Source organism: Camelus ferus, chromosome 6, assembly GCF_009834535.1.
Source record: "Camelus ferus isolate YT-003-E chromosome 6, BCGSAC_Cfer_1.0, whole genome shotgun sequence".
Taxonomy (NCBI): domain Eukaryota; kingdom Metazoa; phylum Chordata; class Mammalia; order Artiodactyla; family Camelidae; genus Camelus; species Camelus ferus.
In genome coordinates, this window is record NC_045701.1 from 80,519,037 (window position 1) to 80,533,306 (window position 14,270).

Genomic DNA, 14,270 nt, shown 5'->3' on the forward strand with positions numbered 1-14,270 from the left:
AAATTTACATAAGTAACAACATTTAAGATTTAAATTACTGGAAATTCTCAAGGCCTAATTTACTAAAGAAAGATTAAATTATGTTCATTATGTATATTTTATTTCTCCTGTAATTTGAAAATGGTCATTCGTGATGCTAGAGTAATGCAGATACTACTCTTACGTCTCCCCTTCCTGTGGGCCAGCAGACAGGCGTGCCTCTCGTGGGCCAGGCACGCCACCTGGGACATCTCGTACTTTCTAATCCCTATTTCTGGGCAGCTATGTTTTCCTATGAACTCAGGCTCAGAGAAGTTAAGTGACTTGTCACAGGTCACACACAACTCAGAGCTGGCAGAGTTCAATACGTAGGTTCCATTCTTGCTCTTTCCACACCAAGCTGTCTCTGGAAAATCAATTCCACCAACTTTTTATAACCATTCTTGACTTTTAGTCTCCAGTATAGAGATGCCATAAGGGTCTCTTAAAATTACTAAGTGGATCTCATAAGAACAGAAGTTCTAAAGGACATTCTTTCTCATTCTCTAGTTTGCCTTTGATGCAGCATAGTTAAAACTGTATTTAAAAACAAAATTTTAATACGGACTGTATTCTGCCCTTTAGTTTCTGCAGTGGACAACTCTTTGCAGTACACCCAGCATCCATTCCCTCTTTCCTTTCTAACAAAGCTCTGATTTTATTCAGGAATCCACTCTTCCCTCAGGCAGTGCAAGTGACTCAGGGGAAAGACACTGCACTCAGCTGATTAGTCTGAGCCCACTGTGATAATACTTCCTCACTCCCCCACCGCTAACATCAGTGATTCAGTTCAGTAACCCAGATTCAAGCCAATCAGCACACGGTATCCCCCAATGTCTTCTTAGTACAGGGTCTGGCTCATGTCTTAAAATGACTCAATCAGGCTAAAAAGGAGGCACGTTTAGGTCATGGTTTTGAAAGAGGTTTTTATCCTCTTTCCCACTTGATGGAAAAGAAGGAAGCATATAACTCCAACTGCTACTGGCAGTCCTTTTATAACACAAGTACAGCCAGCCTTATGGGTGAAGCCAGTGCTGTGGATGGCAGAGCGGAAGAGATGGGAAGCACTTGACTCAGCAAACTCAGACCACCCTCCTCTTCACTCCTGTGTGATAATACATTTCCTTACCTTCTGTTATTAGGGGGCACACAGAGGACCACTAAAGCCATCTAATGCACAGCTGCCTACTGGGACAAACAGTAACCAAGAGCAGGGGGTCAAAACGTCTTAAGGATCAAAATGTCAAATTCTTACCTCCTGACACAGTGTCTTAGGTGGGCTGAAAAGACCTTTGTCAGCGACAAAGGATGTTCCCTTAGTGTCTACTCAAAACACACCTATTGTATTGAAAAGGTGATTATACCATATCTTTTCTAATACATGTATTTACTCTCTCACCATCTAAAGTGACAATTTCAAAATGTTTCCCCCACCTACTTCACCACCTCCTTACTCTCAGCTGATGAAATAAAAGCCATCAAGAGAGGAGCTTCCTTATTTTCCTGCCTCCAAACCTACCAGTTTTCTTGCATTTGAACCCACACTCCCTTCATTTCTTATGACTGTAAATCATTTCTCCCTGCCCAGCTATTTCTTCCCAAGTATTCCACTATTTCATTTAGCCAGTTGCTCAAGCAAAAAATTAAGTTAGTCTTGATTCCTCACTTTCCATCAAGCCACCACATCCAATTCATCAGAAGGAACTGCTGGATTTATCACCAAAACATATTCCATTATTTGTCTAGTTCTCTGCATTTTCATTTCCACCACCCTAGTTTAAAATGTCTTTTGCTTGGACTACTATGATAGCCTCCTAACTTTCCTAGGGGTTCTTTCCCCTCTATATTTTTCAATAGCACAGAGAGTGATTTCCTGAAAGTATAAATTAGATTACATCACTCCCTTGCTTGAAACTCTCCAATGATTGGGGGAGGGTAGAGCTCAGTGGTAAAGCGCATGGTTAGCATGCACGAGGTCCTGGGTTCAATCCCCAGTCCCTCCATTAAACATAAATAAATAAACTTAATTACCTCCCCTCACTAAAAACAAAACAAAAAAACCTCTCCAATGATGGACTGTGCACTTAGCATGTATCCAAACTCCTCTCCATGATGTGCAAAGCCCTATGTGACTGATCTTACCCCTCTCTACATTCATCTCAGAGGCCTTACTCCAGTCACACTGACCTTCCTGTTTCTTGATTGATCTTTAGTGTCTTCACAGGAAAGAGTTAATATAAACAGACCTGAGGTTATTATCATTAGAAGCGCCTACTTGCTAGTGTGTAAAAACTTAACTTTTGAAATTTTCCCTATTTTGATAAGGCTGTTTTCTCTACCCGGGGCACTGAATACCTGCTTTCTTCTGGGAGTATGCTATTTCAGTAGTTAGGGCTTTGTGCCTATGTAACCAGCCCCCAATAAAAGCCCTGGACTCTGAGTCTTAAGTGGGCTTCCCTGGGCAGAAACACCGCATGTGTGCTGACGCCCCCGGCTGCTGGTAGAAGCAGCAGGTTCTGTGTGACCCCTGGAGGAGTGTGCTGGGAGAGACACAGAAAACCTGTGCCTGGGTCCTCTAGACTCTACTTTATGTGTATTCCCCCTGCTGATCACTTTTATAAGCCACAGTCCTAATTATCTCTGGGGCCTGTGATTCCTCCTAGTGAATCACTGAATGTGTGGGAGGTCTTGGGCTCCCAAACCAGGCCTCAGCCTGGAGCCCCCAGATCACCCTTCAGCTATCATTGTTTTATATCATTCCTGGCCTAGCTAAATCTTATCAGCTCTGAAAACACAAGTACTGTGCTTATTGCCATCACTCTGTTTGTTGTTTTTATCACATTTGTCACCATCTTAGATCACATTATTTTAAAAAGTTTACTTATTTATTTTTATTGCCTGTCTCCCTCTAGGCAGGAGTCAGCAAACTTTTACTATAAAGGGTCAGATAAGAGACAAAAATTGAAGATATTATGCAGGTACTAGTATAATAAAAGAAAATAAATTTCAACAAAATTTTTGATGAAATTCACTGAGTGAAAATTTTTATAATATAGATCTACTAATGATAGTGAAATTCCTTTTTAGGGATAATAATTCAGTTAAGTGGGGTTCAAAGTCAGAGTTCTTTATTATCAAAATCAATTGCAAATGTTCATCTGTTAATGATAATCTGTAATAGTTTGAGGCATTTCAACTCTGAAAATGTCTCACATAGATAGGTACTGTCAAACACAAATATCAATCCAAAAGTATATGATTTTAACTGAGCATACTAATCACTTGGAAGGCATTGAGAAAATTCTATTAGAGTTTTGTCTTGATATCTGCTTTCTAGCATGCATTACACTGCAAAACAGTAACTTTAAATTGAATGTTAGGTGGAAGTTCCTCAATTGTACAGTTAAACAGATTTTGAAATATGGAAATTTTCTTTACACTTGCATCAAGATCTAAAAAATGCTGCTGGAACTCTAATTTGAGCCCAGAAAATGTATTTGCTGCAAATTTGTGTGGGAATGGGAATCTCGCTTGTCTTAACTTTTGATACCATGAGAAATAGATAATGCTGTTTGATGTTACTTGTAATTCAAACATTAGTTGCCATCAAATGACTTTCCTGCAGTATAAGTTTCATATATAAGCAATGTAATTATAATTTCAGGTTGTAATTGTAATGTCCCTGTAATTTCAGGTTGAATCATTAAGCAACATTATCAAGTCTGCAGCAAAAACTAACTTCCAAAGCCATTCAGTTTTCCATAATAGAGATTTAAGGCAGTTCTTCTCATTCAGAAAAATTTCAGTCCTGGCTCTGAGCTCCAAAAAAATGTTACCACCACTAAACCACTGAATCACTGTGGGGTAGGGCAAGTCAGGACATTCACCTTCTATTTCTAACATAAAGTAAAGGGACTGATGATGGTTAAGTCTATGAGAACAAACAAAATTAACTGTTGATTCTCAATAACAAAATCCTGCTGTTCAATTACACATGATAGATTGAAAGTTTTTCCACAAACCACCTGCTGATGAATAACACAATGAATAACCATAAGCTTCAAATGTCTTAAATTTTTACAAGCTTTGTAAATTTAACCAAACCTTTTCTGCTCTAGCTCCACACATATTTTACTACCATCAATTGCAATACATCTTAGCAGATTCTACTTCAGGTTGTACTGAATTAATGCTTCTTAACTTACTTGAAAATACTATCTTTTGTAACTGTTCCATGGAGACCATTCATAGAAACAAATTCTTCAGTCACTTAAAAATCAGCACTGATTCCTCAAATAAACAACTGGCAACATTTGTTGCCCATCAAGAGCCAAGGGAAACTATTCAAAATCATCTGCCCTTTTTTTTTTTGTCTTTGTTTTTAATGACGGTTGATATTGTTCCCGATGTCCTCAATTCTTTTAGTGACAGTTTTTGCCAAAAAGTTAATAGTCTTAAATAAGTTTATTTTCTCTGGACACATGCTTGCTGCAATCAAACATGATTCAATTAGCTCACAGTCATAAATAGCTTTTCTTGACTGGCTAATAAATAAGTAATTCATAACCTTAAGTTGTAGCCTCATTTTATTTTTACTTTTGGGAAGAAATTCTGTTATAATAATATATTCTTTTTAAAATTTTCCATTTTTTCTGATATTTGCTTTCCTGTGAACTGGGAATATTGTGATAAAGTTTACTGTGAAAATACTGACATATATTGTATTCTTGCAGCCCAGCTACAGTATCATTGCATAATAAACACAATGTTTTACCATCTAATTTGATAACAATGTAATTCACACTTCACTGGGCCTTTGGAGTTTGACATTCAAAGTCTACTTTCCTTCTCCTTGCCTTGTTTTGACATGATAGATATACACTGGTTAAAAAACAAAAAAACTGGCAGCAATGTGGATGGACCCAGAGAATATTATACTTAGTGAAATAAGTCAGACAAAAAGAAAGACAAATACTGTATGATATCACCTATATGTAGAATCTAAAAAACAATACAAATGAATGTATATGCAATTTAGAAACAGGCTCAGAGATACAGAAAACAAACTAGTGGTTACCTAGGGGGAGAGGCACAAGGGGCAAATTAGGGGTATGGGATTAAGAGATACTAACTACTATGTATGAAATAGATAAGTGACAAGGATATGCTGTACAGCACAGGGAATTATAGCCATTATTTTGTAATAACTTTTAGTGGAGTATTATCTGTTAAAAAAAAGAATCACAATGCTGTATATATGAAACTATGTAATGCTATACAACAACTACACTTCAGAAAAATGTAGAAAAGCAATATGCATAGCACTCAAAACCTGTCAAGCTATAAAACAGAATCACTGCAATTTGTAGTGTGCCAAGCAGCAGTGCAAAGCAATGAGAATGTTATAAACAATCTCTGTTGAAACTACTCAGCTCTGCCGTTGTAGCACAAAAGCTACTCAGTTAATATGTAACTGACTGAGTGTGGTTGCATCCAATAAAACTTTATCTATGGATACTGAAATCCAAAGTTCATATACTTTTCATGCTTGGTGAAATTTTACTCATCTTTTGATATTTTCCAACTATTTAAACTAGTAAAAACTATACTTCGTCATGAGCTGTACAAAAACAGGTGTTGGGCCAGATTCGGCCCAAGGGTTGTAGTTTGCTAACCTCTGCTGCTGAGTGTAATTCAAGAGAGCAAGAATCTTGCCTGTTGTGCTGGATAAATTTGTAGCTGAACAGTCAAATCACAGAATCATGCCTTACCCTAGAGGATGGGAGGGAAATGGATAAAAGTCACTGAGAAATGTTTTCTTATCAAACAGCTAATTCTTTTTTCTAAAAACTGAAGTATAGTTGGCTTACAATGGTGTGTTAATTTCTGGTATACAGCACAGTGATTCAGTTATACATATATGTATTCCTTTTCATATTCTTTTTCATTATAGGCTATTACAAGGCATTGAATATAGTTCCCCGTGCTATATAGTAGGACCTTGCTGTCTATTTTATATATAGTAGTTAGTATCTGCGAATCCTGAGCTCCCAATTTATCCCTCCACACCCACTTTCCCCCTTGATAACCGTAAGTTTGTTTTCTATGTTTGTAAGTCTGTCAAACTGATAATTTGTCCTATACTACGTAAGCTGAAAATGAGTTGAAAAAGCCTAGTTGTTATAATATCTAAAAACAACAGACATGTATTGTTTATCAGTTTTTTAAATTCACAAAGCCATGGTCAAAATCAATACTAGAAAGTTATTTTCAAATCTTTGAATGCTCTGTTGATCTAATATGTGTAATAATTAAGATGGTTACATGAAATAATAAAATTTTAAAACATCTTATTTTTATGCAAGTCAAAAATTGACTCACATTTAAGACCAAGTTTTAATCCCACCTTTACTCTTACCAGCTATATGATACTGGCAAGTTAATATCTCCTATAAAGAAGTCTTGTGACGACTAAATAGATAATACAAGTAAAGTGCTTCCAACAGTGCTTGGCACACTAAAAAGGTCAAAATATATTAGTTTTTCAAAAAAACTTATTATTGCAGATTGGACTCAGTACCATGAGATTAAACTAATGTATTCTTAATGAAAAAAAAATCAAAATAGGTTTAAGTATATTATTACTCTATAAAAATTTGCACTATCGTGACTTAAAAATGTGACTAAAACAGAAAATGATTAATTTCCTTACCTGACATGTCTGCTGAATCACCTACAATGAAAAAGTAGCAGAAAAAGTTACCCATGAATAACATAAATACTGTAAGAAAAATTTGTAAAAACTATATTATCATAAAATAATAATTTTAAATAATTACTAACTGTCATATACAAAATTAATTTTATTATGTAAAGCTGAGTATACTGTAAGTGAAGCCACTAACATATGTTGTACACCTGAAACTAACATAATATTATGTTAATTACATCTCAATTTAAAAAAGGAAAGAAGTGGAGAAGAGAGTGAAATTTCTTGAAAGATTAACTTGTGACCATGACATTTCTTCAAAAGAGAAAACTACAGCACTAATATGTTAAACAAAGTTGCTCAACAAAGAGAGAAAAAGTAGTCGTCATAGTGATCACTGACTGTAGAGATGTCCATCCTCTCATCATTTTGCTTGTGGAGTTAGGGCCTTCGTTTAAGTTTTCTATAGAGTTGAAAGAAGACAGCGAGATAGGGGATTTCAAAAACAGTTGGCAAATTCGGTGAATGCCAAAGAGAAGGGCAGAAAGGCTTCACTACTGTGGACAGACTTCCCTTCTCTCTTCTTCCTGGCTTAATGCCTGCTGCGGCAGGTGCTCTGCCTCTGTCAGTCTAGTTACTTCTCAGTTCCTCTTATTTATCCTTTCCTCCTCAAATTCTTCTTTTCTTCTTGACACACTATTAAATTAAAAGTTTCTGGTGACTAGAAATGTCTGCTAAAAGACTAAAGTCAACTATGTCAACCATCATAAAACAACTTACTCTTCATTCGGAACCGTCTGAACCAACTCAGATAACCAAAGTGAGAGAAAGGTACCTGGAGGCTAATAATCTGGTAAAACTGGGTGTGTGCTTTATGTACAAATGCATTTCGAACAATATCCGAATATACTTTAGTTTTTTCCCTAGCATACTGAGTTAATTTGAGCAAGACAATTACTTAAAACTTTCTTTTTAAAATACAGAAACATACCTACTTGGCCAGTTGCCACTATGTTGATAAATTTGGGGTGCTGATTTACAGTGAGGCACAGAATATCATCATTATGTTCCTGATAAAAACTCTGAGTCCCTATAAAAAGAGAATTTGAGAATTGAATTAGAAAACTTAAGGTAAAATAGTCAAACGTACTTATTCAGAGTAATAAACTGCTCTGTTTAACTTACTTGCTTATTTAACACCCATTTTTTGAGCACTTAATAAATACATTCATCCTAAGGATGGAAAAATGACTGAGAAATCTTTAAAGTAACAGAACCCTGAAAGGCATAAACCATGTAATACAAGGTTGAAGACATAAAATGCCACAAGAGAATTAAAGATCAAAATGCTATGGGAGTTCGTAGCAGAAATAATTCTCATGAGCAGATGGCACTCCTGGACCAACATGACAGATTCTGTAAACATGAAGGTGGGTGGGGAAGGGCATTCCAGGGAGAGGAATACTTTAAACAAAGGTACAAAAGCAGGAAAGTATTAGGTATGCATATAAATGGCTCATTTGGCTGAAGTGCAGGTTAACAAAGAAGAAGAGTGAGAAATACGGCTGGGAAGGCAAATCGGAACCAGAATTACAGAGGATTTTGGAAATCAGCCTGTTACTAAATTTCATATTTATTCTGTAGTCAGTAGGGAGGTACCAAATAATTCTGATCAAAGAAGTAATGTGATTCATCTAGTAGTAGTGACAGTGAAGAGATCTTAGCAGACTATGACCATGAAGGAGGTAATAAAGGTAGGCTTGTCCAAGTCAAGCAAAGAGGTGGGCAGTGAGGTCAGGACTGTAGATTGGGTCCAGATTATATAGAGGACAGTCAACAATAGGTCCTCCAAAAAGCAAAACCAAACAAAAAAATTTAATAATGACATTTAACATATCTAACATATAGACATGTTAAAGTAACATATCTTTACTTAAAAACCTCTTGAAGTGAAATGTGCTTCATATTTTCCAGGTCTGAGAGTTCAGTTAAAGGAACTAACAAGCAATTATATGTGCTGTTGGCTAAGTGAGTATATCTGCCAATAGAGCAAGACTTCTCAGACTGTAAACATAGCAGTGTATCCCCAAAATGGTGAGAGGCCAAAAAATCAGAACTGGAGCAGGTGCCTAGTCTTTCCTCTGCCCCTCTCAACACACCCCATCATTAGAAAGGCAGCTAATTAAAAATCAGAAAATTACAAGCATAAACATGAACGTGTATTTACACATTCATCCTATGTAGCTTCTCTTTTCTTATTCTTCTCTATTCCTTTGAAGGATATGTGAAGCCTCAATTAAAGAGGATTTTCTCTCTAAGAAGTTTTTTTTTTTTTAATGACCTAAACTATTAAATGGAAAATTGCCACTGATTTGTGTAATCTTGGTGAACTTTTTCTTTAGGAAATGAAAACAGAAATATCATATATAATGATTAATACTGACCAGGATTGTGTGTGGAGGGGTGGGGATTACAACTCACATAATTCACTCCACCTGTTCAGAATGAGGCTACCAGAGGAAAAAGTCAGAAATATTTGGACTAGGTAATCCCTGTTTTTACATACAACTTCCAGAATTTGTGAAGTTTACCACTATATGTACAAAAACAGAATTCAAAATTAATACTGAGTATTACTAGTAGGATTATCACATCATTGGTCATCAAATGATGCTAAGAGAATTTTATTTGCCTTTCAATAATATAACTGGTTAAATAAATATCAAGAAATGTTTTCTCATATTCTTGAATCTACCAAGGTATCATCAGTCAAGCCACAGGCAAGCAGCTTTCTTAGCTAACTTTCTTGGCTTTCCAAGGCCTCAGTAAGAACACCGCTACCCCCCACCCCCAACCCCCAGCAATCACTCACCCAACATGCTACTTTCAATTACTAACTATCAAAGACAACCATCCAAACCATCCACTTTTCATGTTTAGGTTATGGAGAAATAGAATAAAGTTACAAACGGTTTCCCTATAAAACATGGTTTCAACATACAGTAATCCTTCACTTCTAACAGGCACCTATGAGCACTTTGCATTACAAAATCCTTTTCTGCTGTTACACTCTCTTAAGACTTAAAATTTTTTACTTGAAATATTACTAAAAAGTTCTACAATATGAAATATTTATTCTGGATTCATGCATTTTTATCTATATTTTTAACAATGAATTTTAAGATGCTAAATAAAGATTCCTAAATTAAAAAAAAAAATGAGGAATGGAGAATCAGGGTTTCCTACCTGTAGCAACATTGTGCAGAATTCCAACAGATGCAGTGTGATAAATTATATCATCACCATCATTTAAATAGTGAACATTATTTCTACAGTCTCTGCCTCGATAGCCAAAAACAAGCTCCAACACAAGGTCCTATAACAATGACAAAACCATTATACAGTTCTTCATGTGTAAATGTTCATTATTTTGCTGTATACAGTACTGGTGTCTTCAGTCGAAATGGAGGATGCATTTTTGATGTTTTGCAAACTTCAGATACAAAATTAAAGTAGACATACCTCTCTATATAATGTGTTTTGGGCAGCTGAAACACATGTTTCATAGTTTTCTATATAAAGTTATAAAAATGAAAAGGGAATCACAAGGTCATCTGATTCCAAGAATTTCAGTTCTTTAGATTTCATGTGTTAAACATTGAGATACCTCTTGGGCTCAAAAGGAGAATATATTGATTTGTGTTAATTGTTAGTAAAAATATCTGATCTGCATATATAACTCAGGATAAACTATGTCCAAGTGATGTACTTTTAAGGATCCAAACAGTACATCAGTATTGGTGCACAAAACTAAGCACGCTATCTCTGATAACTCATGCTGAAGTTCTAGCAGGCAATTCTGCTATTCAAAGTGTCCGTTTTCACTGATTCTGTGAGGCTGAGTAGGAGAGGACATACAACAATCACTCTTCCCACAGCTTTATGCCTTGTTTTTGACCTCATTTAGCACAGTCTGCTTGTTGCTGCTGATACTGGGATTATGAAATGCCTGAGAGAACTTCCCTTTTTTGTTCAATTATTAGTGGAAGATTTCTTTGCTTAGAAGCAGAGCCTCCATTGAACCCTACAGTGAATACACCGCATGGGGTAAAAGTTCCTGACTTGGTGTAAATATTAAATCTTTAACTTACAAGTTCAAACCACTAAGTATAAGATGCTGCCAAAGGTGCCTATGCTTCTATAACCACAGATCATTCCATACATTTACATTTAGAAGTTCTCTGAGATACACAGTTCAATTCAGGGTATTATTCAAGGAAAACTAAAAAAAAAAAAAAGACTAATTAAAAAAAAAGGAACAGAGGATATCAATCCAAGACTCACACTTGACAGTTAAGCAACCACAACCAATTTTCACGACCAAATGAAAAAGAGTATTCAATGCATTTAATTTCATAAAAAATAATGACAAGATTTGGGTGTTTTACAAAAAGGAAACAAAATAAACCCTGGATACCTTTTAAAGTACAAGTTAACACCAGGGAGTGGGTTTTCCTCACCTCTATGGGTCTCTTTTTCTTGCCGACATTGTTGGTCTGAAGTTTCTCTGGCTGTGGTGGGGCCCTGCTCACGGGAGGCCTGAAACAGGGAAGTGAGAAAGAGGAAAGGAATCCCATCACTGGGTGCCTTCTCTGAGCTTCTCCCACCCGGCTTCCAGAGAGAGATGTCTGACACATTTCACAAAAATGAACCCAATCTGTGTTTCTCACTAGACTCTGCCTTCTATATCTTGATTATCTTCTAAAGCAGGAAGGTGGAAAGAAAATGTTAGACCTTCTATTCATTTTTCTTTTAATTTCTTTGCTGTATGTTTCATAAATGTAACTAACAGCACAAGAACAGACTGATTACAAAAATATACAAATGTTAGTTTTACACACTCAAAACCTTCTCAGTGGGGTGCATTATCAACAAAGCCTGGATTATTGCTCTAAAGTAGCTATCACAGTATCTTGCACACGGCAGGTATTCAATACATTCTTCTAGAACTGAATTTTGAAAACATGTCTCTAAACTTTCTATACTGTTGGCAACATAAATCATGTATGAGTTCAAATTTGTACTCATGACCTGCTCTTCTGTGCCTTTTCTCTTCTCTTCCTCCTGAAGTCCTCAGTATGGTTATCACATCACCATCAGTTTGTCAAAGCAAGACATTTTGCAGTTACAAAGCGTTGTAAACCATACAACACTCTGTAAAAGGTTATTTATTACTGTTGCCTCTAACTCCTTCTCTTCCCTTATTCTCACTATTACATATTTATCAACTTTACCTACATAGTAGCTATCAAACCTAGCCCTCTCCTTCTCTGTTTCCACCACTAGTTCAGGATCTATCTACGTATATATGGCATATAGAGTATCTATTTTGAATCATTTAATTCAAAGGGAAGGCTCTATCCTAAAACCCTTTAATTAAAAAAAAATCCACATCATTCAGTTTAGCTTTAACTCAGATAACCATTATTCAAATGTTTAATAAGCTGGACAATGAATCAAAATTAGTGTTACATCAACTTCCTTCTCTAAATTTTATTAATTTTGTAACAACTAAATCAGAAAATGACACAAGTTAACTTTGTAGTGGAAAAATTCCAACATTAATGAAGTAAATCCATACAATTAAAGGCATAACAATATACTTGCATTCTAAAATGATTTTCCAGTTATACATCTATAAAAAGTAAATGAAGTGTTATGTCCTGAATATGTACAAAAGAAATGTGCATTTTCAGGGGTAACATGAAGCAGAACGTAGAAGTATAAAAGCACGACTGATGGGACATAAAAGTTAGATGCACTTGCAACACTTTTATATATAGAACTTTTCAAATTATCATAAAAAAAATCTGTTTTTAAACCTTTTTTGGAAACCGGGAGTAGAGGTAAAGAACACCAAGTAACAGCTCACTAACGGTAAATAAAAAAGATAATATAAACACGAAATGAGGCCTCATAGAGCATAACATAGAGAGATGATTACCTGGAACCTCTTTCCAGCAGCAGATTAAAAAAGGAAAAGATTACAACACAAATTTGAATTTAAAATAGTAGTAAAATATTTCCTGTAATAAAATATTTTTATAAGTTTAATGCAGATAAACTATACTGCATACAGTAAAGGCCTATTGTTTTTATTTGCTGCTGTTTATAATAGTAATTATAAGGAAAGGCTTAAGTTACCCCATTAATGTCAGGGAAATCAGAAAAAAGAAGATGAAAAAGGAAAACAAATTAGAATTCAACATGTTCTATGTTGTAAACATTAAAGCTTGCCATTCCTATTTTTCCACAATGCAATCTGAATTTCAAAGAAAATATTTAAGCTTATCTAATGGTAAATAACTTAAAAGGCTGGTAGCACTGGTGTAGCAATTAAGAAAATTGTCTAAGGAGACTAAGCTCCCCCTAATCTGACCCAAGGAGGACCCCCAGTCTGCCAGTCTAACCAAGCAGGCAGAGTGAGTCTCGGGACAATGCTGGATTTGGGACTTTGCTAGCAAAAGAGGACACTTAAAAAAAAAAAAAATTCCTTAATAACATAATGACCAAACAGAACTGGAAGTGATAGCAGAAGTTAATCTCATCCATCCTCCCACTGAAACCAGGACTCTTTTTTACATATCTAGAACATTCCTTCACAGCACTGACAACAAGTGGTCATTTACTAAACTCTGCATGAACACTGCTTGTGACAGGGAGGTCACTTGTACAGAACGTCATTCATATCCAAGACAGTAATTATATTTCCACTTCGTTTTCTTTTTTTTTTTTTGAAACCAGGGATTCCCAAAACAATGAATTATTCTTTTTGTGAAGTGACCTCCCAACCTTCCTTTACCCTGTGCTTCCTCTAGACGACTGTAAACTGTCAATGTCCCTTTAAAAATAAAGAGAACAGTCCTGAACAAGTTATTCCAGATCTGACGCTAGGTCTGAATGTTTTATTTCTGTTAAAATAGTGTAAGATTATGTGGGCCTGTTTAGAAGTCACAACACATTCTATCCTATCTTTGCACATATTACCTCCTGCTTAAAACAGATAACGAATTCCTGCTGTTTGCAAAATAAATTAAGGAGTGCCTAATATTTGAGGTTCTGCACAATCTGGTCTCAAATCTACTTTTTCATCCTATCTGCCAGCATTTTCCTAATGGTACCTCTTTTATTTCTAAAATAGACTAGGTTTTTCCACACTGTTGTGTTTCAGAAACTGAAGACATTTTCGTTTCATTAAAGGTAGCTACAAAAGCACCCCAAAGACTCCTTTCTTGTACATACTTTATTAAACATGCAAAAACTAGTACTACCCTATGTTAATGTTTTAAAATTAATATATTAAACATGCATTAAATGAAGCTAATAGGTTTGCTATAAACTGAAAAAGTTTTCACTGATAAATACGTGTAATTGTTTTTACGAGTCTTTGAAATTTAAGGAAAAACTAAAACTATCTTGAGTATAGGAGTTTGTGAAGCATTTGTAAAAACACTGATCATAATGAAGACCCTCACAACAACAC

The 14,270-nt window shown here is 35.5% G+C and overlaps 1 protein-coding gene across 2 annotated transcripts in view; it reads right to left on the bottom strand.

Annotated features, from left to right (window-relative positions):
* The window catches only part of EML5 (EMAP like 5), a 130,642-nt gene that overhangs the window by 13,290 nt on the left and 103,082 nt on the right, over window positions 1-14,270 (bottom strand). Inside the window, exons 29-33 of one of the 2 annotated variants that reach the window (XM_032482478.1) lie at window positions 12,732-12,740; window positions 11,248-11,326; window positions 9,974-10,103; window positions 7,719-7,817; window positions 6,731-6,751 (exon numbers count right to left, since the gene is read on the bottom strand). In XM_032482478.1, the coding sequence (XP_032338369.1) occupies window positions 6,731-6,751; window positions 7,719-7,817; window positions 9,974-10,103; window positions 11,248-11,326; window positions 12,732-12,740 (338 nt within the window). The remainder of the gene's footprint in view (window positions 1-6,730; window positions 6,752-7,718; window positions 7,818-9,973; window positions 10,104-11,247; window positions 11,327-12,731; window positions 12,741-14,270) is intronic. The other variant, XM_032482479.1, reaches the window with a different exon arrangement.